Source organism: Zosterops lateralis (genome assembly GCF_965231275.1).
Source record: "Zosterops lateralis genome assembly, chromosome: 9".
NCBI lineage: Eukaryota > Metazoa > Chordata > Aves > Passeriformes > Zosteropidae > Zosterops > Zosterops lateralis.
In genome coordinates this window covers 31,064,781-31,091,619 of record NC_139769.1, presented here as the reverse complement: position 1 = coordinate 31,091,619, position 26,839 = coordinate 31,064,781, and the positions used below count along the sequence as shown (strand labels likewise).

The 26,839-nt window shown below is 42.2% G+C and overlaps 1 protein-coding gene across 4 annotated transcripts in view; it reads left to right on the top strand.

Moving 5' to 3' along the window:
* Window positions 1-197: 197 nt before the first annotated feature.
* ATF6 (activating transcription factor 6) overlaps window positions 198-26,839 on the top strand; it is a gene marked incomplete at its 5' end in the record, with an annotated part of 73,128 nt that continues 46,486 nt past the window's right edge. For 3 of the 4 annotated variants that reach the window (XM_083867567.1, XM_083867565.1, XM_083867564.1), the window contains 11 exons: window positions 991-1,072; window positions 1,179-1,243; window positions 2,941-3,028; window positions 3,333-3,424; window positions 3,900-4,029; window positions 4,271-4,477; window positions 6,513-6,733; window positions 12,107-12,292; window positions 12,696-12,787; window positions 24,028-24,171; window positions 25,913-26,032. In XM_083867567.1, the coding sequence (XP_083723693.1) occupies window positions 1,003-1,072; window positions 1,179-1,243; window positions 2,941-3,028; window positions 3,333-3,424; window positions 3,900-4,029; window positions 4,271-4,477; window positions 6,513-6,733; window positions 12,107-12,292; window positions 12,696-12,787; window positions 24,028-24,171; window positions 25,913-26,032 (1,415 nt within the window). Of the gene's footprint in view, window positions 253-990; window positions 1,073-1,178; window positions 1,244-2,940; window positions 3,029-3,332; window positions 3,425-3,899; window positions 4,030-4,270; window positions 4,478-6,512; window positions 6,734-12,106; window positions 12,293-12,695; window positions 12,788-24,027; window positions 24,172-25,912; window positions 26,033-26,839 lie in introns of those variants that run through there. The other variant, XM_083867566.1, reaches the window with a different exon arrangement.

Below are 26,839 nucleotides of genomic sequence, written 5' to 3'. Positions count from 1 at the left end.
ATAGAGGGACTCCAGACCTGTGGTTGTAGCCTGGACCAGTGCTGCCCCTGGACACTGCCACCACTCTGCGTGCGCAGCATTCTCCTGGAAGGGGAGCTGCCTCCAGTGCAGGCAGCTGCAGATCCACCAGGGGGCAAGAGCCACGTGGTAGGGGCATTCCTCCTGAATTTGGACATTCCCCAGCAGCTGCTCCACTCATGCTTCCACCAATGAGCTTGTGTCAGCGGGGTCTGAATAAACACCTTTGTCTAAGTAACTAATGCCTCCTGTGCGCCGGGGGTAGGGGGGGAAGTCTTCATTAAATAACGTGGCCAAAAAACTAGGGAAGTGATTTTTCCCTTGGACTTGGCACTGCTGAGGCCGCTTCTCGAGTAGCTGTGTCCGGTTCGGGGTCCCTCAGTTCAGGAAGGATGTTAACGTGCTGGAGCATGTCCAGAGAAGGAAACAAGGCTGGTGAAGGAGCTGGAACACAAATCTGATGAGGAGTGGCTGAGGGAGCTGGGGTTGTTTAGCCTGGAGAAAAGGAGCTTAGGGAAGACCTTATCACTGCTTGAAAGGAGATTGTAACCAGGTGGGGCTTGGCCGGCTCTCCCAGGCTATTTGTGTTAGGACAAGAGGACACAGCCTTAAGCTGTGCCAGGGGAGGTTCAGGTTGGACATTTGGAGGAATTTCTACACAGAAAGGGTGACTGGACACTGGATTGGGCAGCCCTGGGAGATGGCGGAGTCACTGCCCCTGGAGGTGTTTGAGGACTGGACACGGCACTCAGTGCCTTGGTCTGGGTAACAAAGTGGTGTTGGGTCATGGGTTGGACTCGCTGATCTCAGAGGTTTTCCCGACCGAAATGACGCTGCAATTCTCTCCGGAGCGCGGACAGAGGCCGTGGCACCCCCTGCTGCCTCCGCGCCGCCCGCCGAGTGTCCGCCGGCGGCCGCCGTGCGGGGCGGGCCCGGCCCGGCCCTGCCGGAAGCAGACGTGTGTTTCGGGAGGAACGGGAAGCGATGGCTGCGGCCGAGGCTGAGTGGGAGCCGGCGGGGCTGCTGCCCGCCCCGGGGGGTGGCCTGGACTGGGGTGAGCGCGGCTTCGGGGGGCCGGGACTGGGGCTGGGTTGGGCCGGGCCGGCGCGGAGCTCCCCGGCGGCGTCGGGCCGGCGCTGAGCCTGTTGTCTCTCCCGCAGAGGCTGTGCTGGGCGAGGAGCTGAGTGAGCTGCTGGGCGCCGCGGCCCCGAGGGACGAGCCCGACGTGAGTACCGGGGATGGCGGGCTTGGGGCTCCGCGCTGTCCTGGCGGGGAAAGCCCTGGCCTGGGTCGGAGGGCCCCGGAGTAGCCTGGCAGGAGAGCGTGGCCGGCCGGCTTTCGCCCTGCGTCAGCGCTACAGATACTAGTCGCTGAAACTGCGGGGCACGGCGGCAGAGCGGAGCAGAAAGTGCAAAGCGGGGAGGTCAGGGTGAGGGTGCGAGGTGCCGGGGAGCAGGAGCGGTGTGGTCACTGCCCCGGTGAAGGTGAACCCCTCAGGGCAGTGCAGGCTGGCTCGGGGCTGCGTGAGAGAAGTGTGGATATGTTACATCTACATCCACCTGGGCTCTTCTTTATCCTCTTGCCTGTTAGATGAATTATTGTTTTCTTGTTTACTGTAGGATTTTCTTTAAAAACCTTTGCTTGCAACCTTATGCATTGTTCCCTCTGTTTTTCACTGCCCACTTCTCCATACTGTTTTTTCGCTCCCGAGGCATTTGCTTCGTGGATTCTTCTCTCCATGTTCTTCCCCTGCCATGTTTTTGCTCACTGTGTCCTAATCCACCTCCAGCACAAGTTCGGGTTATTATGCAATGTAAACCCCAGGTTCTAGGAGCTTTCCTACAGGTATAGAACCAGTCACTGGAGAAAATGTGGGAACAGACTGTACAAGGGAAAGGTTTTTCCCTTTAGCAGGTTAGCTTTACTTGCCTGGGTGAAGGCTCTTAATGTACAGCTCACATTGTTTGGTTTTTTTGGTCATTCTTCCTTTGAATGTGCTCTGATGGGTTTTCTTTTCATTCTAACTTGTATGTACCTATGCAGTACTTACGTAAGTATCTATGCAGTTTGCATACTTTTTAAGTCTTCTTTCACAAGGTAAGTTGAGAGTATAAGGGAAGCTATAATTACAGGATAGTTTTTAGGAAAACCTTTGTTGTATGCTTGTATACGCTGGGTAGGTCATGTTTTTATTTTTCATGCAAGTGCTCGTAAAAGGCCACATTTGCATAGGAAACTGAGACTTAGAGATGCACAAGCAGAATAAATGGAGAGAAACCCCAATTGTTGTTTTAAAGGTCATATGATAAATAACATATATGAAGTGATTTAACCTGTTTATTTTGATTTTTGTTGGAAAAGGAAACTGGTGTCCTTGGCTTTAGATGTTGTCATCAGTGTATTAAAGAATAGGGAGAGCTAATACATATTGTTAATCAGTTCTTGGGCAAATCAATCTTAAGTCTGTTTTCTTGCTGGTAAACTGTCTCTGGTGCTGCTTTTGTGTGTAAAGTGCTCTGAGCTGTAATGGTGGAAGAACATTAAATAAATTCTTAAAGGCAGATGAAGAAGAGGATTGCACCAGGTTCCTAAGAATTGTGTTTTATGTGAGATGGTCCGATGACTGAACTTAGAACTTCTGCTTTACAAATTAAAAATAAGAGTACAATCATTACTGATGGCCCTCAGCTGACCTGCCTCTTCCTACTGGTGTAAGTTTAAAAGAAACCTTGTTTTGTGTGTTTCAGCTGAGAATTTGTCCTTTAAGGACTTTCATCTCTGCATACATTAAGGCACCTCAAGTGATTGGTAGTTATGTTGTTTGATTTGTTTTCTGGAGCTGTAAGAATGTAAACATAATGGCTGATGATGTCGATGTATCTTTCTTTTTGTCTTGCCTCATTTTCTGAACTGTCATTTCAGGAGAATGATCTCTATAACTTTCATTTTGATTTGGATTTGATGTCTTGGGACTCAGACCTTTGGAATATTACGGGCCATGCTTATGCAGGTAATTAACCTATATTTTGCAGGTGTCGCTTTTCCCCTCCAGCCCCATAAGGGTGAGCTCTTAAAACTCATGTGGAACTGTTTGATGCCCTACAGCCTTTTGCTCTGTGGTGAGAATTAGGCTGTGTTTCTGTGGTATGGGTACAGCTGGCAAGGGCTGCCCTACAAGCCAAGCTGTTTAATACCTTTAATCTCCCTACGTTTTCTGCTGTGCCTTGCTTTGGGAATTAAATATCTGGTGTAGGACAGTGTTTTCCCATTGCTATAAACTTGTGCAGTGAAATGTCTTTACCTGCCTTTTACAGATGCAGACGTGAAGACAGAACCTTTATCACCAGCTTCCAGCTGCTCAGTCCCTTCGCCACCATCTGTGGACTCTCCAGTGCAGAATGTGCCTGTATGCAAAACCCGCCATGTAACACAGACAGCAACAGTCTGATAAACAAAAAGCCCTGTGATTTATTCCTCTGACCAAATTCATGGCATAAGAGGGGACAGCTTATTTTCCCAACCCTTGCAAAAACTCCTCAGCGGTGTTTTCTTAGCTCTTCTCTGTGGCCCATTCAATTAAGAGCATGTTTAGCTCTCTTTCCTCAGCTATGCATATTAGCCTTGTTGCCAAACAATATGCCTTCTAAAGGCTTCTGTGTCTAGCAGGTGTTGCCTCCCATTGCTCTGCTGATGGGGAGAAGTACTTGTTGGTATTTTTCAGCGGTACCTGGCATTGGCCAGAATCAAATTGCAGAGGAGAATCTTTCTCATGATGGCTGCAGCAGCAGCACAGATGCGATGAAAAGCAGATATACTCTGAACTGTTAGTAGATACTGCTCTGAGTTTCTGAAGCATTAATCCCCTTGCTTTTTGTCTGCAGGATGATGTGGACTTCACCTGTAGCTCCCAGATGTCTCCCATCTCGCTTTACAGCAAGAACTGCAGAAGCCCTGCATCCCCTGAAGGAGATGGAGGGAAGAAGCCTGCTGTGAGCATGTCTTCTCGATCTGGTATGAGAGACAAAGTTACTTTCATCCTGTAGATAATATGTGTGTTCTCTTGCATCCAGATTATTAACTAACAGACACTAGATGTCCTATCCATTATGACTTGGATATTTGATCAGATGTATTTATTTTTAACAAATATTATAGATGGGTAGAAAACCCCACATTAAAAGCCACTTTATTATTGCTTGAATTGTGCATTTTATGCCTCTTGGTCCAATTCTGACTCTTTTTCCTTTTCTAGTAAATAATTCTGCCAGGAGCCTGAAGAGGTGTGGTCAGACAGTGTCCAGGCCTTTGATACAACCCAAACCCCTTTTGCCTGCTGTGCCTGAAGCTCAGGCTAACATTGGCATCCCAGCAAAAACCATCATTATTCAGACTCTTCCCACGCTTGTGCCTCTGCCAAAGAATCAGCCAGTTGTTAACATCCAGCCAGCACCTCCTAAAGGTGGGTGAATTGTCTTGACTGAGCCAGGTCTTGGTGGTAGCACTGTCTATTTGGGATGGCTGATAGAATGAAGTTAGCTTTCTTGTATGAAAGAGGAGGAATAGGAGAAAAAAGGGTCCTACGTACATTGCTGGAAAGCTTTAGGCTGTGAAGATGGCCTTACTCCTCTCGTACTGTCCTGTGAGAAACAGCACTCACATGGGCATCGTGTAAAATGGAAGATTGGATTATATAATGCCATTATTTGGAATGGAAGACAGAGGCTGTGCTGAAGCTCTGGAGGTAAAACTGCTGGTTTGGAAGGATCTGTAGGGATCTGGGCAGTAGGGACACTGCTTGCCTTGCAGGAATTGCCTGCTGCAGTTGCTCATTTCACCAGCTGATGGCCACAGTCCCTAGTGGTTGATTGCGCAGGCACTGAGGCACGGAAGGAAAAGGAGACAAATTCTTAAGGGCATGTATCTAGAAATTATTGCAATTGGGAAAAAAAATGTTTCCATTACTGATTTCTCTTCCATCAGGGGTTCAGCCAAATCTGGAGATGCTGACATTTGTTGTAACATGCCTAAGATTGCTAGACTGCTTAAAACACAGGTCAACACAGTCAGTGTGACCTAATTCTCATTCCTTCTGATGTTCTAGCTGATAAAATACAATCTGGAATAAGGAATGCTGGGGATATGGACTTCTGTGGATATAAGTCTAGTACTCTGAAGATCAGCTTCTCCTTTCCCTGAAGAAAAGTCAGGACAGTAGTTTCTGTGAGACAGTATTGAGGAAATACTTTTGAGAAAGCATGTCCATGCTTTCCTTTAACTGATGGTATGTTTAAAAATTCTCTTGTGCAGCTTCCATAACAAAAACCATAAGGATCGTTTTTCATCAGTCTAAATCCCCTGCATATGATAAGTTGGAACTACCAGTTTGAAAAATGCCATTATCTTCAAAGAAGCAGGAGAAATTTTGTTTTCACAGCCCCTTTTATAACAGCTTAAAGGAGAAAGCATGGTCTTAGAGCAAAACCTCTTTTATACGTTAAAAAAATCTGAAATAGTCTCAAATTCATCATTTAAGATTCTTAAACAGGGTTATACTAAATTATGATGTCTTCAAGATTGTGTCTGAAAAAAATAAAAAAAGAAAGTCTAGTTTTACCCCCTACATAAGATCTTGGGACTAGGTAAATTACTTCACTTTTCACCTTCCAGAAGGCAGGACAAATGCTGTGCATTTCGGTTGGAATGCTCAGCTGGAATGTGCTCTTTCTGAAAGCTGGCAAGGTCATTCTGTTACAAAGGATTAGAGAGACATTAATGTGTTTTCAGACAAAAAAATATTACTCAAGCACCTGCTTGAGTTAAATGTAGTTGTTGGACTAAAATTTCTTGGACGTAACTGTTTTTAATTCTGTTTCAAACTCTGTCAAAATTACCTCATTTTGTCTGCCAGCTTTTCTTTAAGCTCTATTCAGCTTTGTATAAACTTTCTTGCATAAGATATTTTTCTAAAAAATGGTTTTAGTGTGAATTGAAGCTTCAGTGTAAGTTTTGAAAGTGTGACTTGAATTATTCTTTTTTGTTCATCTTCCATCTCTGTTTGATTTGATCGGTGGGGTACAAGTCACTTCTGTGTAGTAAATTTTCCATTGAATACAGTGGTAAAATAGTTATAGACAATAGGCAGAAGGAAGATTGAGGTAAGTTGGCGAAATTCCTTGAAAAGGATGTTCAGAGTGCGTCAAGTATTAGCAATTCCGAGTAATGTATATAACAAGTGTTGGATTTTATGAACTTTGAAGCGCTTTTGGGACAGAGTTTGGTTTATTGGATTTCTTTAATATCTGCAGTCTTGGTTTGTGAGATGCGTTAGGAGACCTGTAGACTTTGGAACTTTTTTCCATTCCTGTTTTGTGGAATGTACTAATGGATTTGAGATCAGTTGTGCAGGGCAGGAGAGGACAGCAGTATGTCCCTACAAAGTTGTGATGTACAAATCTATTTCGTCCCTACTGAGCACTGCTGTTCTTGTGTTCCAGGTCCGTCCGTGGTGCTGCCCCAGCCTGCTGTGGTACAGCTCCAGGCTTCTGGGGTGCTTCCTGCCTCCCAGCCAGTCATTGCCGTCACTGGAGGGGCCCCAGCACTTCAGAACCACACGGTGAATGCGCTGTCTCCAGCTGCTGGGAGCAGCTCCAGCAGTGGCAAAATCCCTGTGACAAAGCCCTTGCTCCAGAGCAGCACTCCAACCATGGGGCTGGATGTAAGTTCTGACTCTGTGATAGCTGCTCACCAAGGCTTTTGCACATCTCTGTTACCTGCATGTGGGACCTTATGGTCCATTCGGAGTCTCAGGAAAACTTATAATAGGATTTCCAACTGTAAACAGGGAGATTAGCAGCTTGGTACAGAACAGGGAGGAACAGCTAAGTATCTGCTGTCCTGCCTGGAGTTGCATACCAGGTGTGTAAGCATAGTGGCAGAAGACAATGCTGACAGGTATTTTCTGTCACTTGTCTTCTCAGGTGCAAGCTCTCAGTGATTGGACCTCTCTTACATCCAGGAAGATTTGATATCTGATTTTTGATTACTGCTAAATCACTTTTCTAATCCATATAAGAAAAATGTTTCTTTGGAAGCAGCTGAATTGGAAATTCCAATGCCTCATTCTTTTTCCGTACCCATTTATCTCTCCAGATTTTACTCATGATTTTTAGAAACTTCAGTTGATGAGTTCCATATGATCCTAATCTCTTCAGGCTCCCTTTTGATCATGTATTGAATGAGTAGAAGAGGGTTAAGCTCTCAACAATTACAGTGCAAGTAAGTGAGTTTTTCCATAGTAGCTCACAGTAAGCAGTAGGTGTAAACACTAGCTTTTGAGATGTGTGTGGAGTTTTTTTTCCCCTTCAGCTTTGACATCTTAACCAGCTAGCAAGCTGGTTGTTAACTTGATTCAGCTCCTAGTAATTTGGAGCTGCTTTGATTGTATTTTGTTTTCCAAAGAGGACGTGCTTGTGGAAAGGACCAAAGCTTCTTGTTGGTGACTACAAAACTCTGTCATTCTGCAGTGTGGTATTCCAAGCACAGCTGTGAGCTGAAGGTCCTATCACATCTCAGTGTAAGGGAGAAAACACTGGTGAAAACGTGGAATTTTGCTGTATAGGTGCCTGCTTATTAGCAGTGCAGGTCCCTATTTCCCAAAAGCAGTAGGAAGCCTATTCCTTCAGCTTCTTTGGAAGGACATTGCTGTATGGTTTCTTAGTGTTTGGGCTTGCCACTCAGGCTTGATGGTAACTTTTCCTCACTAAGCATATTTGTGTGTAGGCTGCATTTTATAATGAAAATATTGTGCTGCAAATAGTTGAGCAGCCAGATTGCGGTGGAAACTTGATACTCAATGTGCAAGAAGTGAACAAAGGTCTGTCAGTAGGTGGAGCAGTTAAGTGTGCTACATTTTGTAGTGATAATTCTCTGTCATCCAGAGTTAACTCAAGAGACCACAAATCAATGAGCTGCAGTCCTTGGATTTGTGACTCCCTGTAAGCAGGGCTAACATGGCACCTCACCATTGTCTGAATGTAAGGTTTGACAGAACCCTCTTATTGTCATCATACTGCATATACATATCCATGACATCAGGAGTTAAATGTGTAGCTGGGATAACAAACAGGTGCTTTTTTCCAAGGGTGGTTGTGTGGATATTTCCACCCAAAGCTGTTTTAGGGAAGCAGTTTTAAGACTTTGAAGTGTTGCACATCTTACCTGTGTTTGTTACAACATGAGGAAACAGTTGCAGCTGCTCTTTTGTGCATACTGTGAAAAAGTTCTTTGAGAAAAAACAAATGTTTTCAGATTCAGCTGGGGCCAGCAGGGTTAAAACAACTCCCAACTGCCTTGGACACCATATGTGGTGCTCAGGGCTGCACAGATGAAGCTGTCATTTGAGTTTTGTAACACGTTATTGTTTGCTAATCTAAGCAGATGTTGCAGGATAAAAAGAAACACTGCAGGACTTTCTTTTGGCCTTAGGAGGGATAAACTGTTAGTTTAACACTCAGACTGCCAGTGAGTTACACTGGGTTGGGCTGATGGCAAGCTGTAGGCATGAGACCCTGCATATCCTGGTGGCACACATATGCAACCTGCCAGCCATGGAGAAGCGCCAGAATACTGAAAAACTAGAAAAGATTAATTATACAAAATATCTTTGGCCTAAGTGTGCATTTCTGTTGAAGAATCCTCATTTCTATGCTGTACATTGTGTAATACTTGTTTAACAGAAACTCATTAAGCAAGTTGTGTTCTGTTGAGTTAGAGACAAGAAAACCCAGAACTTCCATAAGAACAAAAAACCTTGCATGTGTTTTGTATTCCTGCAATCAAAGATATGTCTTCAAAGACAGCAGCTTTCATAAGCTGAGGCAAGAAGCTTGCTAATGCTACCTTGAATGATTTGTACTTTCAGCTCTTTATTAACTTTCCCAGCACATGTATAAAAATCTCTCCAGAGTATGAGAGACATTCTTGCTTCTAGAAGTACAGCTTGTGTTGGAAGAGAGGTTAAATTTTGCTCATAATTGAGTTTTCTTTGGAAGTAAATTGAGGTAGCAATGTTTATTTGTAAAATGCATGACTCTTTGTAAAACTTCTGAAGACAGAGGAAAATCTGAATCTCGTTAATGCTGTTTGAAGCAAGGGTTTGCAATGAACCTTCTAGTTCTCCATATTTACAGCATTTTTGTGTGTCTCTTCTAGTAGTGGTGTGATTTTCAAAGCTAGAAAGCAGAAGTTGCATCACTGATTACTGATTGTTTTTTAAGGCAAATATTCTCCTTCAATGGTCTGTGTTTCCTTGGAACCAGAAGTTGGTATCTTGAGTGGAATATCAATACAATACAATTTTAAAAGTTGGAGGCTTGCAAAAGAAGTTAGCAGAGGCGTTTGCTACCTTTAATCTTGGTTCAGCACTTGTGCAAAGCAATATTGCTGAAGCAGACTGATAATATAAATTAGTTCCTCTCCCTCTTGAGTATCAAAGTGCTTGAGCAGGGGGCATGTTTACCTTTATGCTAGGCCAGCTGTGTAATGCTGATTGCCATACGGTTTCCAGGTTCAGCATGCCTGTACCACTTCACTCACACAGCTCCTTCCATTTCCTACGGCACATTTAGGTGGGATTGGGTGTGCAGTTGTGGCATATTCCCTGAGGAAAGCCAGGCAGGTCGTGGAGGGCTTACCAAGGAGGACCTTAAGCTGTTCTTGGGTTGTAAATTAAGCCAAAATAACTTAAGGACACAAATACTGGATTTTATTTAAGTAAGCTTTAAAAATGAGTTAAAATATATAAATTTGATATGGCATAGACTGAAATGCAGATACTGCACAGAGTACCTGGAATCAGGCTGGGGTGAGCTGCTGTCCTCACAGCATTTGGAGAACTGTGAGAACAAAGTTGAGCAATCTGGATAAATAATGCATAAAATGTAGATGGCAGTGTCTGAAACAGTGGCAGGTGTACCTTAGGATGTACTCTTAGTGTAGAGGCACTGCACTGGTGTTCTAACATCTTATTTTCTTCAGAGAAGCATGTAGATTTTCCAGAGCTTCCAGACATGTAATTAAAAGGTGTCCAGTAATGAATAATCCTTTGCAGGTCTGCAAACAAGAATGGATGTAAACAGTTTGGACTTCTCTGAATTCATGATGCAAAACCTCTTTTTAAAAAGGGGAATGTAACTCCTTTTTTAGAATAGCACACAACTTGAGCCAAAGCTGCTGCATGAACCCATTCCTTTTTTCCTTGTCTCTGAACAGTTTAAGTGATCCTGGCCCCAGACTGGTTTGTTCTATACACTGCAGTTTTTGGCTAGCCTGAATCTTGGTTTTTTGGTCCAGTTTTTTTATATGTCTGCAGAAGCTTTTTTGTATTTAATGTCATAGTACTTTAAAAATTCAAGACAAAGCTTAGCGTTAATGAAAATGTGTTAAAATATTTTCCTTCTCCACTCTCTGCTAAAGAGAGAAACTGGAGTAAGTAGGAATAGCTTCACTCTCACAGACTTTTGTTGGTGGCAACGGACTAGATATGTAATAAATGATCTTTATAAAAAGCAGTTAGACCAACATGGAGACAATCCAGAAAGTTAATGCAATGCAACTTCTTTTCTTCATCTTTGTCACCAAACTGCAGCATCATAAAGAAGAATGTTGTCTTCAAACAGCTTGTGGCCACTTTTTGTTGAAGACACCAGTGCCCTAGAACAACATACTGTCTGTGTGCAGGTAGATACAAGGAGAGAGTTGAAAAGCTGTGGTTAAGGTTTTTTACATAGCCGGACACAAAATCGGAGTTAGTTAATGTTACTGTTCTGTGCTTATACTATTTCCCTAGAATAATGCTTCTAGAATAGTTCTCAAATTTTCCTTTAATGTTCCTGCTCTGAGAGATAGAGGTTACACCAGTGCCTATACTGGTACTGAAGGATATTCAGGTCTCTGTGTAAGATGGATCATTCAGTTATCTGTCAATGTAATTGTCATTAAGGCACATCCAGTTGCATCTTAATAATGTGATGGAAGTCTTCTGTTCCTAATGAAAACAGAATTGCTAATCTGTGAGGGAAAGGAAATCAGCAGACTAGTGCTTAAACTTAGGATTTCAAGTAGTTTTGTATAGTTCTGCAGTATTCATCATTGTTATCCTTGTCAGCAGCAAGATGCTTTCGGTCTGGGTTGTCACACTTAATGCAAACCACAGAATGAGTAAGTGGTAAAAGATGATGGAGTGTTCCTGCTTGGGAAAAAAAAAATCAATCATCAGGAGTGTTGGAGAATGGGGAGGAGTTGCTTTGAGCTGTCCCAGTCTGGTCTTGTAGACTGAATGCCTGCTAGTGGTTAGAGTGAATTATGTGCTCTCCTGGAGTGTGTTTGCTGGTTGAGCTTCATCCTGAAGTAATGCAGTTTGTATGCTCTCAGAGGCTGTTCTGTGATGTGAAGCAAAGCACATTTAGTGGGACAGTCAGAAAATGTAAACCCAAACCGTGCTCCTGATCTGAATTAAGATGTTAGTGTAGATGCACCCAGAGACTATATTTAAACTGCCATGTAAGTGCTTAATACACATAGAATGTGCAATCTGAGATCAGCAACACTATTCAGAAACTGTGTAGCATAGGTGGAAAAGGTACACAAGCAGATGTAATCAATGTGGAAATGACTTCCATACAGAACAGACTGGAAAACCCTAGAAATTTCCTGTTAGGAAAGCAGATGACTGGTTGTATCCTGTAAAATGGTACAGGGAGAAGTCAAGGTGAAAGACATTTTTGCTGCCTAGCAGACCTGAGGATAGGTATTTTCTATCTTTGTGATTTGGTTGATCAAATCAAACTCGAGTGTATGTCTGATGACCCCTGCATATAGAATGCTGAGAATACAGAAGAAAACCGAGACAGTGCAGGACCTGTTTTTCCCTTAGGTGTGCCATGTTCCCAAGGTGCCTCTGTGCTGACCATTCCAGCTCATTTGAAGCAGAGTGTGGGAAGCTATCCACACAGACCTTTAACAAAGCAGAGAAGCAAAAATTCTGCATGAAATGGAGCCACTTTTAACTTGTGGATTGTTGTGTGTTCAGGTCAATGTCTTGAGGCGGCAGCAGCGCATGATCAAAAACCGTGAGTCAGCCTTTCAGTCACGCAAGAAAAAGAAGGAATACATGTTGGGACTGGAGGCCAGGCTTGAGGCAGCCCTGCTGGAGAATGAGAAACTCAAGAAAGAAAACAGCACGCTAAAGAGGCAGCTGGATGAAGTTGTATTAGAGGTAAGAGATTGCGATGAGAGTCTGATTTTATATGAAAACAGTTGTTCAGGTGGAAAGCACTAGAACAGAGTTGGGGAAGTTGCTGGAAGACCTTTGGGGGTTTCTAGGCCAGCGTCCCATTCCAAGGATGACTTTCACCAACTCTAGGTCATGACAGCGGATGCATAATCTGGTAGACTTTTAATGCTTCATTTCATGGTGCTTCTGAATATTTCACTGGATAGAAGCTGAATATAATGTATAAACCAAAGTTTTATTTTTAGGTAGTTCAGGAATGTATTCACACATAATTAGGCAACTATAAATCTAAAACTCAAGTATAATGTGGTATACTTGGCTTCTGACATAACCCTGCATATGTGTACCTCTGTTTTACTCAGTGTTTTCTGTTTTCTCTGTCTAGAACCAGAAGCTCAGAGTATCATCTCCGAAGAGGAGGACACTGTGTGTGATGGTGATACTGGCCTTTATAATGTTGAATTATGGTCCACTGAGGTAAGCTGCTTAGAAATTCCTCTTTGCCTACCAAGTTTACTGTCCTGAGATTTTTTGAATCATTAGTAACAGCCAGTGTTGTGTCAAAGCCTTGAGCTTGAAATCTGTTCTTTATTCTCCTCCTGCTTAGGGGAAAATGCATTTGTATAATCGTTCCTCTTTTGGAATCCTTCTGGCAATAAGAGCTGGATCTCGTACATCTAGTTTCTCCTGAGTTGGCATTTTTTTATTCAGTGCTGCATACAGCAGTTTGTCTGCTCCATTTATATCTGCGGAGATGAAGAACTGTGTTTAGAATCCTTTTAGGAAAAAAAAAGTCAGGCTTGGAGAACTTATCTGCTTGCTCACACCTGTGCTAATTTCAGTAGCTATGACTCGAAGCTGCTTTAGTACTCAAAATACTCAGGAAATCCTGCTGTACATTCCACGCCTTGCAGTCCTGACCCTTAGGTGTGTCCAGCTGCAATCTTCCTCATTACAGAGCAAGCCCTTGTCTCCCAGGGCAGGTGAAGAGGTTGTTCCCTCTCCTTGATTAGTTGCAGTGGTAATCAGAAACCTGTCTTGTTTGAACTGTTATCAGTAGAGCATAGGAGCCAAATAGCAGCAGGGAAAAGCTACATCATTTCCCAGACACGTTATAAAAAAATCTGTGGAACAAAGCAGAATAAAAAGAAATACCTCTTGCACATACCTGGCTATTTAACTTGGCTTTGGAACATAAAGATCTTTTAGATGGAGCCATTCACTTTTTTCAAAAAGGCATAATATTTCAGTAGGATCCCAGTCAGCAGTGTCTCTATTTGTCATCAAAATCCCAGACAAACTAAAGGAATGGGATAGATATGGAGGAATACTTTGTTTCTGACTGTGATAAATTTTTAGAAAGTGATGTTTGTATTTTTAATATTAGAAAATTTGCTAAGGCTGAAATGACTTCTGAAGTATTTGCACTTACTGCAAATATTTTTTATCTCAGGAAGTGAAATACAGCTGATAATTTTGCTTTGATATGGATGATGTTAAGGGAGACCATTTCTTAGTGTATTTAGGATTTGTATTGTGATTTTTGACTATCAGGCAAAAAATCTTCCAGATACTAAGCGATTAATTTGTACATCCCATCTGCATTTCAAGCATTACCACTCACTTGAGAAAGACGCTTGTTGAGAATTACTAGAACCAGTCATCTTTCTGAAGCTGGGGGAAATGTGTCTGCATTGTAGTGAGATGATGGAATGCGTGAAACTCTTGTTAGTGATGAAAGGCTTAGGAAAACAGAGAGATGGGTAGGAAGTCTTTTTACCAGAGCTCTCTGAAGTTCTGTGGCATCTTCCCTACCCCCAGGAATGAGCAAGGTGTTGGGCTCGATGGCAAGGCACTGCTGTCAGAGTGGGTTGGAAGGTCGTGTTGTGTTCCTATCTCTGCAGCACTCAGTAACTACAGGAATGTGACAGGTTTAACTTCCTGACATGCTTGATGTTTAATAAAGTAGATAAAGCAAGAAGAAATCCTTGGATATCTGACTGTTCCTGGCCAGTACAGTAGCTGAGCATGCCAGTATAACTGCTGTGCCTGAACCAGGTGGTTTGCATCAGCACTGGATTTAGGCAATGAAAAGAAATATAATTGGAAAATTGCAAGGAATTACTCTTTCTGGTTTGTTGTTTTTTTTGTGTTTTTTTTTCCTCCTTAGCAGAAGAAATGCTTACATTGCAGTTAAAATGCTAGACTGTATCAGGATGGTGTGAATGTTTGATTGTGCAATACTCTTAAGAAGACCCAGAATGTGGGATATGCAGACCATTTCTTTAGATTTCTTCCTTTTATAAAGGTATCACTGAATGGGAGCTCTATGAACATGACAAGGTTGCTGTTCTGCTTAGTCCTTAACAAAGAAACTTCCAATATATGTGCTCTTTTTGTATAGTTCCTATACTTTCTTACAGGAATAAGTAATTTTTTAAATAATATCTATGCTAGCTTATAGTTCAGCAAAAACACTCTTTTCCTTCAAATTGGCTAACTGTGGAATCCCTAATTTCCATGCAGTGGTCAGCTGGAGGTAAATATGTTCTGAAACCTTGTGTTGCCAGTTTTTCTATGTATGAAATCATTTCACTTGCACACCTGAATGGAGGGGTGCCAGCATTTGGGCCCAGGATGTTTTGATCCAAACATATTAGCAATGAATATTTTGTTACTTAAAATCAATGAACCATTGCAAAGAGCATGTGACATCCAGAAAAAGCAAAATTAGGGGAAATTCACCCCCTAAAATTTGTAGCAAACTGAATTTTCCTTAGCTGGCCTTATTGTAAGATGCTTCTTAGGTTCTTGTGAGAAGTGGTAGGATTTTTTGAAGACTAGAGCTAAACAGAAGGGCAGATGTATAGGTTACCTCTTTCTGTTGAATCAGAGAAAGAAGGGAAGCAGTTGGATTGTTTAGAGTTGGGGATGTGAGGCTGGAGATCAGGCAGTCCTGCAAACCCTCCAAAACCTCCATGGCCTGCAGTGCATCAGTGAAGGTGTAGTGTTTGGGCACTCAGCATCCCACAAAACAATCCCATCTGGATGAGTGGCTGTGTAGTTAGTTCTGTGTTTTCCTCTGCATTAATGGATGTGTGTTGCACTAATAAAGACTAACACAAAATCTTTTTAATTGGTCTTAAGTCTTGTTGACTCTGTGTGTGGTGAGATGTTTGTCGTATTTCATGGAGAGCTCTGAGATGGCTGTTTAGCTGTTTTAAGATTATGGAAAGCAGTGCAGATGTGGCAGCCCTTGGCAAACAAGTTTAGCAGATAAAATTACTCCGCTGACACATTTTTTCATGTTGACAGATACATGTGGGGGTAATCTGTAACGCTGAACTTGGGAATTTGGGGATGGGGGTGAAAGTCTGATAGGGAAGTTGGTCTGTTGACACAAGAAATCTATTTGAAAATACTGGAGGCAGAGTGCTGCCCAATCTGCCTAATTACCAACAAGCCTTTCAGGACATCCTTCAGTCTTTGACACAGCACCATGGTATCTCTAAGAAAAGAATGCAAGTCTAATTCAGTACAAATTGAATGCCAGTGTGATTTGAGGATGTGAAAGGGGCTTGTGTGGAGTTAGTGGTCACTCTGTGTTAGCTAGTTCTGTGTTAGTAAACTCTTTGGGTTTGTTGTTGCTTTGTACTGAAAAATGAGGCTTTCAGTTATTAAAAGCAGAAGTAATTTAGCAGGAATTCTATTCGTGTTTCTATTTTATCTGTTTGTTTTATACTAGAAGAAAGATGCCCAGGAATTTCGCATCTGTGTGTCAGTGAACTAGTCTTTAATCTTCGTGAGTTATTTGGATTTGGGTTCAACGTGTATAAAAGCTTCCTTTTATTATTATTTAAGACTGGTTGGTGAGGTGTGTGGAGGGAAAAGGGTGCATTTTGATCCTGTTCATTGCAGAGGTCACCCCCTTGCCCCAGCCTTGCATTCTGTGATGTGCAAGGCAGGAATTGGCAACCAGCAATGCTTGTGCAAAAGGCAGTGAGCACACAGGCCTTGGCACTCAGCAGGGCTGGGAGCTGGACCCAGGTGTCCCCAGGAGCCAGGCTCTCCTGCCTCCTTATGTACCTTCTGTGGAGGTTGGTCCCAATCCCAGCTGGTGTGGCATCCCTGAGACATAGCTGGCTGCTGGCATTGACAAACATCTAATTAGCTGTGCTGTTTTTTAGTCTTTACAACATCAAATCTGGTCATTTTCAAATTATTGCAGTTCCTACATGCCTTTTTCTCCTTCTTTGATTTCCATGTTTGTGTTGGACTGTGCCTTAGAGCAACCAGATCTGAAAATGTGTAAAGAAACACAAACAAGGCTGAAACAAATGGCAGTCAAGCACATGTTCTAGTCTAAACAATCCATGTATTTATTTTGGGAATATTTTTATTTTTATTATCTTCCCTGTTCTCATTTGAATATAAATTTTCTTTGTTTTGGTTTTTTTAATGCAAGTCCTGCATGTGATAGTAAAATATTTGCAGGAAAATAATCGAAGTCGTGAAGAGCAGGGAAAGGAGAACAGTCACAGAAGATGCAAAAGAAAATTTTCTGCATCTTTTCTTCAGACAGTAGCGGCAAAGCATGTAAGCCAGGTAATTTCTGGTGGCTATAATGTTATCTTTTTGGCTATAAAACGTGTTCATCTAGTTTTATTTTTCCCTATTATCAGTCTGTATAAGCTTACATGGTGATTGTCACCTATCAGCAATCTTAGAACATTTATTAAGATATCAGCAGCCAGAATGTGTCCTAACTACCACTTTAGCTATGGACAGAAAGCAAAGAAAAATATTAACTGGGAGGAAAGGCAGATTTGCAAAGAGATTGGAACAGGAGGTTTGAGAGGGTGGTGTGATACTATTTTCTTAGTATTATTACAAATTTTGTGTTCTCTTACAAATTGGCCACCTCTGTATGGTTGGAACCAGCTTTCAAGCTGGAAAACAAACTTGGTGATATGCAGAAAACTGTATTTGTGGTGGAGGATGACTGAGGTGGTGATTGATGTGGCTCAGTTCAGCTGCTGCTACTTCAAAACCTCTTGTGTCCTGCTGACCAAAGAGCTGCGCTAGAATGGCTGGCCTTTAGCAGAGACTTCATTGCAGCTCCTCTTCAGGGCGTCCTCATGGATTTTCCTGTACTTTCCTGGACCATCCTGGAAATGGAATAATTTAAAAATTTAGATCCACTGAGCTGTTGCAAATAAAGACACTGGCCTGGCTGGCTGACAAGTGTGATTTGTCTGCTGTTGTCACAGACTAAAGCAAATGAAGAAGCAGTGACTTTTTGATTCCTGAAAGATTTAGGGGTGTGTCTCATTTCTTAAATTGGTAGCACAAATTTTAGCCCAGAAGTGCTAAAATCAGTCATCTTTTACTAAAAGTGAGGAAATCAAGGCTTGCAAGCTGCCGTGACCTTCTGCTTGTGAGGATAAAGTAATGAAAACACAAGTCTTTGATACCAGTACCCAGATTAGCATCCCACGTAGTGTGCAGGATGCTAGTCAGCACTGCTGGGGTCTACTGAGCTTTTGGAGCATGAAGGATTTGAGCTTCTGACAGCACCATCCATTGAGCACACCTGTATTGGTGTCACTAAGGTCTAGTGCCCCTACTCAAGCTGAGGAATCTTCAGTTGGGGTGTGGGAGAGCAGGATTATTCTGAGGCCTAGTGCATTCAGCAGTGTTTTTATGTAAGTTTCCTATTGTTTGAGACTTTATGCTGGACTCCTTGATTAAACAAACAGACCCATCTTATGGCCAGGAGGAGTGTAGGGATGCCTCAGTGATAGGATGTTGGAAAGTTAGAGGAATAGTGCCACCAGGGAGCTTTTTTTTTTTGTTGGGTTTTTTTTTTTTTTTTTTTTTTTTTGTGGGCAAAGGAGCTAATCTCATTTCCCATACCATCACATGCAGTAAGTGTTGGGTGCTACAGTAGTGGGAGCTGTGTGTTTCGTGCTGGGGTCTGTCAGTGCAGATCCCACCCACAACAGCCAGGCTAAGGTCCTGGTGTGGTCTGGAATGACCTCTGTGCTTCCCTGGCAGGTTGACCCCAAGCAGTGACATGGTATGTTTGAAACCATCCCAAATGTCCCCTTGAGTAACATAGGCTGAGTATGTATCTGGCACCTGCCCCACATGAAGGGCAGTGACCAACAGCTCCAACACAGCATTAATCTTCCCTTACATTAGTTTGTTTCCTTAACCATTCTTCTTGGACTCTGTGTGTGCTCCTTCCTGCCTCCATTCCAGAGCAAAGTCAGGCAGGTTAGTTGGAACCACCGATGGCTTGCAGGAGGAGTGGAAGAGGAACTCCCAAACTTGCAGTGACTGCTTGAAGCATCTCTAAGAGGTGTTCTGAGAGCAGTGAACTGCAGATCATGAGCTGTACTCAAGGGTCAGTTTTTTTCTTAGTTCATCCAGTCCTGGGCTTTTCTTCCACTTAGTGAAGGATAAAAAAGGATTGGTTTTCTGCTTTTTGCAAGCCTCAATAGCCTCCTGTATAGGAGATTGATAGGCTTAAATGTGATGTATAGTAAACCTACATACAAATGATGAGTCAAATTCCTATGAATTTCTTATGCACTAGTAGAGAGAGGCTGGTGAAATGTGAAGAAAAAACTGTGAGACGAGTCCAAGAAGCATGAAACAGTACCATATTAGCCAGGTCCATGGGCTCTGACTGCCAAGGAAAGATGAAGCCCTCTGGGTGTTTCAGCAAAAGCATCAAAAGACATTTGAGGCTCTTAACACTTGTAATACAGGAAATTTAATGTAATGTTTGTGACACTGAAAGAATACATTTCAGTGCTGAGTGTACATTTGTGTTGGAGATGGCCCAAAGATACAGAACTGCTTTTGCAACACACCTTTGGACTTGTGTTGTAGTGTCCTCTTGAAGGCAGAGGGTGAAATCAAGAGAAAATGACAGACTGAGTGAATTTGATGTAGGTCTGGGTTCCAGACCTTTCAATACCTCTCTTGATAGGTTTATGCTTGAATAAAATTGAATACCTTTGAGTTTCTTACAAACTACAACTCTGGGAGCAGGAAGGGATTCCTTCCTCTTTCCTCTGCTGATCACAGCCACAGGCTTTGGCAATAAAGGCCAGATAACGGTAGTTTTCCAAGCAAAAAAAAAAAAAAATACTCTTCTGGGTGTTAGTTAATATTTGCTTTCTTCCTCTATTTTCCAGAGGCTTTATTAAAAATAAATTGCTATTTAAAGCATGCAAAACACAGCAAAAATACACAAGACCTCCACTTTGGGTTTCTTTCCTTCTGTTTCCCTGCGGAGGAAGAAGGCTGGGCTGCTCTCTCCAGAGAGGGCAGCTGTGGAGCAGCCCTCAGGAGAAGGCAGAGCCTTGCTGTCAGCAGATGGTGCACTAATCATAAATAGAAATGAGAAATACTTTCCAGAGAGTATCTGGCACTATGGTAGCCTTGTCTGGAATCAGTTAGGAAGAAGACAAGGTCTTTGGTTGATGTCTCCTTGCAATGTCAACTTTAGCTTGTTGGAAACTTCCCAGCTCGTACTCAGAGATGGTTCTGAGTACTCAGAGATGTCCCCAGAAAACTCGCTGTTATGATATCACTATTGGCTTTCATCTACAAATTACTGTAAAACTTAAATGTCAGTATTCAAAACTTGAAGTGTATGGTATTTGTTCAGCCAGAAGCACAAATGAAATTTAGTTTGGGCTCCTGGCAAGACTTGCTTTCGCATTTATCAAACTGACATTCAAACCAAAGAAATAAAAATACAGCTAAAATATCAGGTGCCATTGAATGCCTGGAGAAACCATGGCAGGAGTGCTGCTTTTCTTTCCCTCTTATAATCAAATTTATCTACACTTCTGAACAAACATCTGCATGAGGTATTTAGTGGTTCTTTCTTTTTTTCCCTTGGATCTGGTTTTGTATCTGAAACAAGTTGAGAGCTCAGCCAGCTTGGACAGGGTGTTCGTGGCTTGTGAAAACCCTTTCATGCTCATGGTATCTGAGATGTCCAAATGAGGCTCTAAAGCCTTGCTAGGCACCCCAGATGTGTGAGTGAGCCAAACAGGAAAGATTCCAACTTCTAAAAGACTGTCTTGCCCAGTTAAGCCAATTCTCAGATTCAGTCTTTTTTGACTTTTAATGTGAGGCAGTAACTCAGTTCCCACAAATAGCAGGACTTGCACAGGACAGGTATGCCAAAGTGCTCTTCCTTTTTCAATTTCTGATCTTGTAGCTCAACAGGATGAAAAAACTGTCGATGCTTTTGCCATCTGTCTTATTAAACCAGTTCTTAAACCAACTGTTGATATCTTAGTTGAAAATACTGTTTATCTGAAACTTTCTTCCCTCTGAATGGGATCTTCTACCTTTCTTTTTCATATTTTCTAGCCTCTTCTTCCTCATTTTTTAAATGCTCAGTATTTACTTCCTTTTCAGTGTCATGGTGTTGGGATCTGTTCTGTAGACCCTTCCTGTTTCTGCTTGTATTGTTGGTGTTCTGCTTGGCACTTCTGAAGCTCAGCATGCCTGAGGTCAACAGATGTTTCCAGATGCAGCTCTGCAGGACAGGTCCATCATCATCCCTGCTGGTTGAAGGGATTCCTTGCTCCTAAGTCATTCTCTTCCCCCCATATTAATTTGAGATGTCAAAGGAGGAATATTTCTGATACCCTGTCTCAGACCCTCAGGTACCCACGTGGCAAGGAAAGACCTTGGAGAAGCTGAAGGACATGGACCATTACATGCACGTCCTCTCCTATTTGTTTCCTGAAGATGGAGCCTTATTTATAGACAAACTTCAGTAGTGTTCCCTCTTGGGAGAAGGGAAGAGGAAGAAAAGATACAACAGAACAACAGCATCTTTTGTTCAGATGGTGAAAAAACTAACAAAACTTCCCAAGCAGTTAGAAGGTGGAAGTGGGGCAGGATTTCAACTTGTAGGGCTTTTCCTTCTTCAGAACTGAAGTTATTTTGGTTTTGAATCATTGCCACAACCAGAGGAGCAACAAAGAGGATTTTTACATTTATTTTTTTCAGACATACCTGAGACATTGAGAAGGAACAGTCATTTTCAATGTCATAGAAAAAGAATGGGAAAGTGGGAGTGCAAAAGCAGCCCATATGGCAGAAATTGCTGCTAGCCCTGCTTCAAAAGAAAAAATAACAATCCTGATAAAGGAAAGGGCATTGGAAAAAAATGCCCCAATATCATATTTTGTTCTCAAGTTTCTGTTTATGTTAATAGAAGTGAGCACCATGATTTATGTCTGTAAGGATGGAAAAACATCCTCTGTTCACCTCTTCCTTTGTCTTTTGCTGCTGAAGATTTCTTCTTCTATGTTGAAACATCCCGTGCTCAGCTGATTTTTGATGAAAAGAAAAAGATGTGTTATGCTTGAGAAGAGGGAAAATAAACATTTCCTCTCTTCTAGAGCTGATGCAATTAAGCAAGGTGTGTGTGGTTTAGAATGGGTGTGTAGCTAAAACAACTAAATCACAAAAAGAAAGATTAGCTGTGATTGTAGAGCAGTGCATGTCTTTATCCTTGGTTTGGATTTGTCTCTGTTGTTCAGAGTTCAGAATCGAACTGTAGTAGGAATGAATTGCATGTGACACTTCACCAAGCTGGAACCTGAAATAACAAGAATTTCTTTTGCAGAATGAGAGAAATAGGAAGAAAGAAGTATCATGGAAGAATAAGCAATTTGTTGCAGTTCTTCGGCTTAGATTTTTTTCTCAGCTTTAACTAATTATGTGGAAAGTTCCTCTGGTTCTGTGTGTCATTTTGAATGGCAAAGGAGAGAAGTAGAATAGGCTAAAAGACCAGATCCAGGAGGTCCAGCAGCACACTGTATGGCTGATACACTTCAGGCTATGGAGAAAGGATTTGCAGAAGAATTAATAACTTTCAGGTCTTCTGAGGGGTATTCTTGGTCTGTTGAGTAAAGAACGTTTTACTTCTGGCCGTCGTGACTCCAGATTAGGTACAGTAAGGACATTTCACAGGTGAGGGGCTTCCAGCAGGAATGTGAGACATCTGTTTAGGCATCAGCCTTAGTTTTGAGCTCTGGTCCTTGGGCTTGAGACACTGCCAGTAGTGCTGATGCTTTTGTTGGCAGAGAAGAAACGTGATCTCATAAAACCTAGTAGGTAGTGGAGATTGTTTTTGTGAAATTGGATAGGCCTAGTGTTGCCTGATAGGAGGTTATAAATAAACCATCCAGCTTTCTGTGCAGTAGAAGCAGTGAGACGTTTGGATACCAATGTACACAGGTAGTAAGGAAACTGTAAGTACTTTTCTGCCCATTGGCACAAGTGAAAGCAGAGCCTGTAGCATTTGTGCTGCCCTTATTCCATGCTGCTGCCTAGATGGTGAGGAGGCAACCAAAGCAATGTCAGCCTGGGTCTAGGATTGTCCTGACTCCTGTGGTCTGGAACATGGAGCAATTGCTCACAAGGACACCTGGGTTACTACTCGTAGGAGTGCAAAAGTGTTGGAAAGAGAGGGAATTTCTAGACAATTCTGTCTGCCTTCTGCTTAGTTGTGGAGTGTTTAATCTGTCCTCCTTCCTAGATTTTTCCTGTCTCTGTTTGTATTTGTTGCCTCTTGCAAAGTGATGCCATGTTAAACCAGGAAATAACTGCCTTGCAAGGTTTATGCTCTGCTGCACAGAGTGGTGGAGGCATGAGTTAAAATACACTCTGTGAGCTGTGATCAACATGAATGGCAGAGATCTCATCGATGTGCTGGGGTCTTGTTGCATTTTTATGTTTTCATTTTGTTGCTGCTGGTGATGCTCTGCTGTTGTCAGCCAAGAAGGTTAGGACTTGAGTTTGTAATCGTGCATATTTCAGGAAGCAACTGTGCTACAAAAGAGGAAACCCAGCTTCTGGAGAGGAGAAATTGAAGTATTGCTTCTGTGCTTTGGAGAGTTCTCCCTTGTAGCATGCCCTTTTGAGGATGCAGGTCTGGTACAGCAGTGTTTCCAGCTCACATATGCAGAGCTGCTCCCTCTCTTTGCGTGAAGAGCAGCATGCACACTCCTCTGCTGCATGGCTGGTTGGCTGAGCAGCCTCCAGGCCAGGATCCTTCAGTCCATGCCAGCACACACCAGAGCAGGGTGTCTGGCACCATGGCCTGCTGCCCATGGGGCTATTGGCCCTGCCATTTGTTCTAAATCCAAGTAGAACTGAACATACGTAGATTTGTGTACAGTCCTGGTAGATGTCTGGCATAGCATTCCAGGCTTGCAGCTGCATGGAAATTGGTAGCTAAGTTTTCCTTACATGTTGTATTCACATAAACTGTGTAAATTGTACTTTGAGGCTGATGAAAGTTAAAGTTGAGTGCTTTGATTTGATTGTAAATAATTTTCTTATCCTTGTAGACCTGGGTTACAAGCTGTGTCCGTAGTTTCAGCAGGTGAAGCTTGTATGAGGGAATGTGGAAACTAAAGCATCAGAATCCTTGAAACAATTAAAACTGAAAAAGAGAACAGAAATGCTTTTCTGACTACTACTGCTTTGAATAATGATATTATAGTGGCACATCAGTTCTTTACAGTAGATATGACATGAACCGTATCCATGTAATGTAACAGCAGCTAGAAACTTCTCCACCTGAGTATTTAACATCTTATGGAAAAAGTGCCTTGCAAACCCCTGATGTGAGTGATATATTTTGCTATGCTTATTATATATTCCAGTGTATTCGAAAAGGATCCCAGTGGAGTAGATTCCACTGTGAGTTCTAACCACCGGACCAGAAATCTTCTGGAGTTCTCAGCTGACCAGGAGTCCAGCACAGCTCAGAAGATACCTGAGGGCATCATTTCCAAGAAGGGTAATAGGTGAGATGAAAACCTTTTACATATTTCAAGTGGCAGAGGACAGCAGTGCTTTTAGCCCTTACTGCCTTGCTCACCTTTTTGGCCAGTGCTCTTGCTGCTTTTACACAGTACCCGAGTTCTAAACACAGTGTTTTGAAAGCTGCTCAATTTGCTTTTCAGATGAATACAGTGTTTTATCTTCCAGAGTATCCCAATACATAGAGCTTCAGAAGTGTACACGTGGTTGTGCTGCACAGTGTTAGGGAAGAGAGCACATCCACAAGTGCTTGTCACCATGACTTTCAGGACCTTCTTCAATTCAGCTGTTCACTTTTTTCCCCTGATCTATATTCTAGCTTGCATATTTGTCATATTATTTATCTCTTCTTTTCAAGCTGGAGTATTTATTTTCTTAGTTGTTCAAGAGAAGACTGGGGAAGTTCACGAGTAAGAACATGCTCTGAACTTAGCAGTGCCTTTTTAGTTTTAAAAAGTCCATCTGAGTCCATCCCTGTGATTAGCATTATTTAATTAAATACTGTCTTTCATGCTTCCTAGATTTCCAGCATGCAGTGCATAAGTGAACGTATAATTGCCTCCAGATTGAAGTCTGGCTAATACAGCTCATGTTTTTCCCTTACAAGATTTATCCTATTAGACTGTCCCTTTCCAGTGGAGTGTTTTGGCTGGTTGAACAAAGGCAGGCACAGATGTGCAGAAAGCACTAATGTATTTTGCCATGCAGAAAGAAGGCAATAAATCAGGAGCATTTTAAGGCTGTAGCGCGTGGTGAGGGCTTTGTATCCTACGTGGTACGTTTCAGACCATGACCTGTGGGGCAGAGGACTGGAGTGGTTCTCTTAGGAGGATGTGCTCATGCCTGTACCTCCTGTACTTTCACAGCTTCACCCTAGGTTTGGCAAGCTGTGAACTCTTTGATGCATATTCTTTATCAGTCCTAGATGCAATAGAGAGGAGAAGCAGACATGAAGTTGGAGAGAAAGCTGGGAAAGCGAGGGGACTATGAATAAGGCTTTCATAAGCTCTTATACATGATTTTTCAGAAAGATGTTGAGGTTCAGGAGCTACAAATCTGTCAAAACTGGGAGGACTAAAGCTGTTACATTGATAACCTGTCAAGAGAGAAACCTACATTAGGTATTTGGTGATAAATACTTAACCCATCAGAAGTTGCGGAGAGTGTTATGGAATTTGTACTGACAAATACATGCTCTTTTTCACTTTTTATGAAAACCAAGCTAGATTCTGGAGATAGAGATGTAAATCCTCTTCACTCAGTTGTAATATAGTTCGTGGCTGCTCAATTGTCACATAGCTTATGGTCTTTCTATCTGCATGGTTTTAGTGGATAATAAATTTAGTATTTATGTAGCAAGTCTTGCACAGCTCTGTAATGAAAAAGAAAGTTGTGTCTGCAGGGATCGCATAGTTTGCATACTATGGGGAATATTTTACAGACTATGTATTGTATCAATATCTGGCTGTCTTGGGAAGAGATCCAACATCTACTAATGCTCATCTGTCTGCCCTGCATGGAGAGCTGTCAGCCCCCTTTGAGGGATTGACTGAGAACATTGGATGTTTGATGGGAATTGTTACTCACCGTTTCCGAGGTCTCATGGGAGCAGCTGTAACATTCATGGGTCTGTTGGTGATAGTGCTCATTCTCTGGCTTTGGTCAAAGGGTCATGAAGAAGCTTTTTAAGGGATTTCTTGATGTGCTTTTCTTGATTTTTCCCAGGTATGACCGTTCTGTATCTGATAACAAAGCACTGATGATAGTCTCAGAAGAGCCACTGTTATATATTTCACCACCACCACCCCCCTGCCAGCCTCTGATCAACAGGACAGAGTTGCTGAGGTGAGCAAACAACCTGTTGAGAGCATTTAAAGTTTATTAGGAGTTGATATATAAATTCTTTGTTGGCTGAGTGCTATTGGACAGCTGTGAATGATGCTGTTGTCTGTTCATGGTGTATATCCAGTGACCAGTGTCTTATAAGTGTCTGCACTGTCCAATGCCTGCTGTCATAAGGACAGATCCGCTTGGATCTTTGTAATCTTTCCATGGCTTTAGGAATTATTTTCACCACTCTCTTTTCACACTGGTCATTTGCAATAACAAAGCAGACTGGACCTGACATTGCAGATGTTCTTTGTTCACTGTTGGAAAAGACTTAGCTCCACTTTTTCTGTAGATATGAGTCACTAACCTTATCTCCATTCTCTTTGTCCATTCTTTCTCTCAGATTTATTTGCCATAATTTATCCTTAACCAATAATTTGTCTTGAATTGATAAACTTTTGATTTTAAATTTCACTAGTCCTTCCAATAATTTCAAAATTATTGTTCATTGGGGAAATGAAAGGACTGTATCTACTCTATGTGGGAACACCCATGAATCTAATACTTTATAGATAAATCTTAAAATGTTTTTTTCTTCCTGCGGTATTAAAAATAAGTTACTATAAGGTGAAATAATAGTAATCTTCAGTGTCTATGATGCCTTGTAGTGGCTACCTAGAGCAGAGGCTAGACAAGATTAGGAGAGTAAAAGTAGGTGTTTATTAAAGGCCTTCAATAGATACATCTTGGGCAGTGAAAGCCCACCCAGAGGCCACACCCAAAATGGACAATGGGTCACGAGTTTTCACACTTTTATAACTT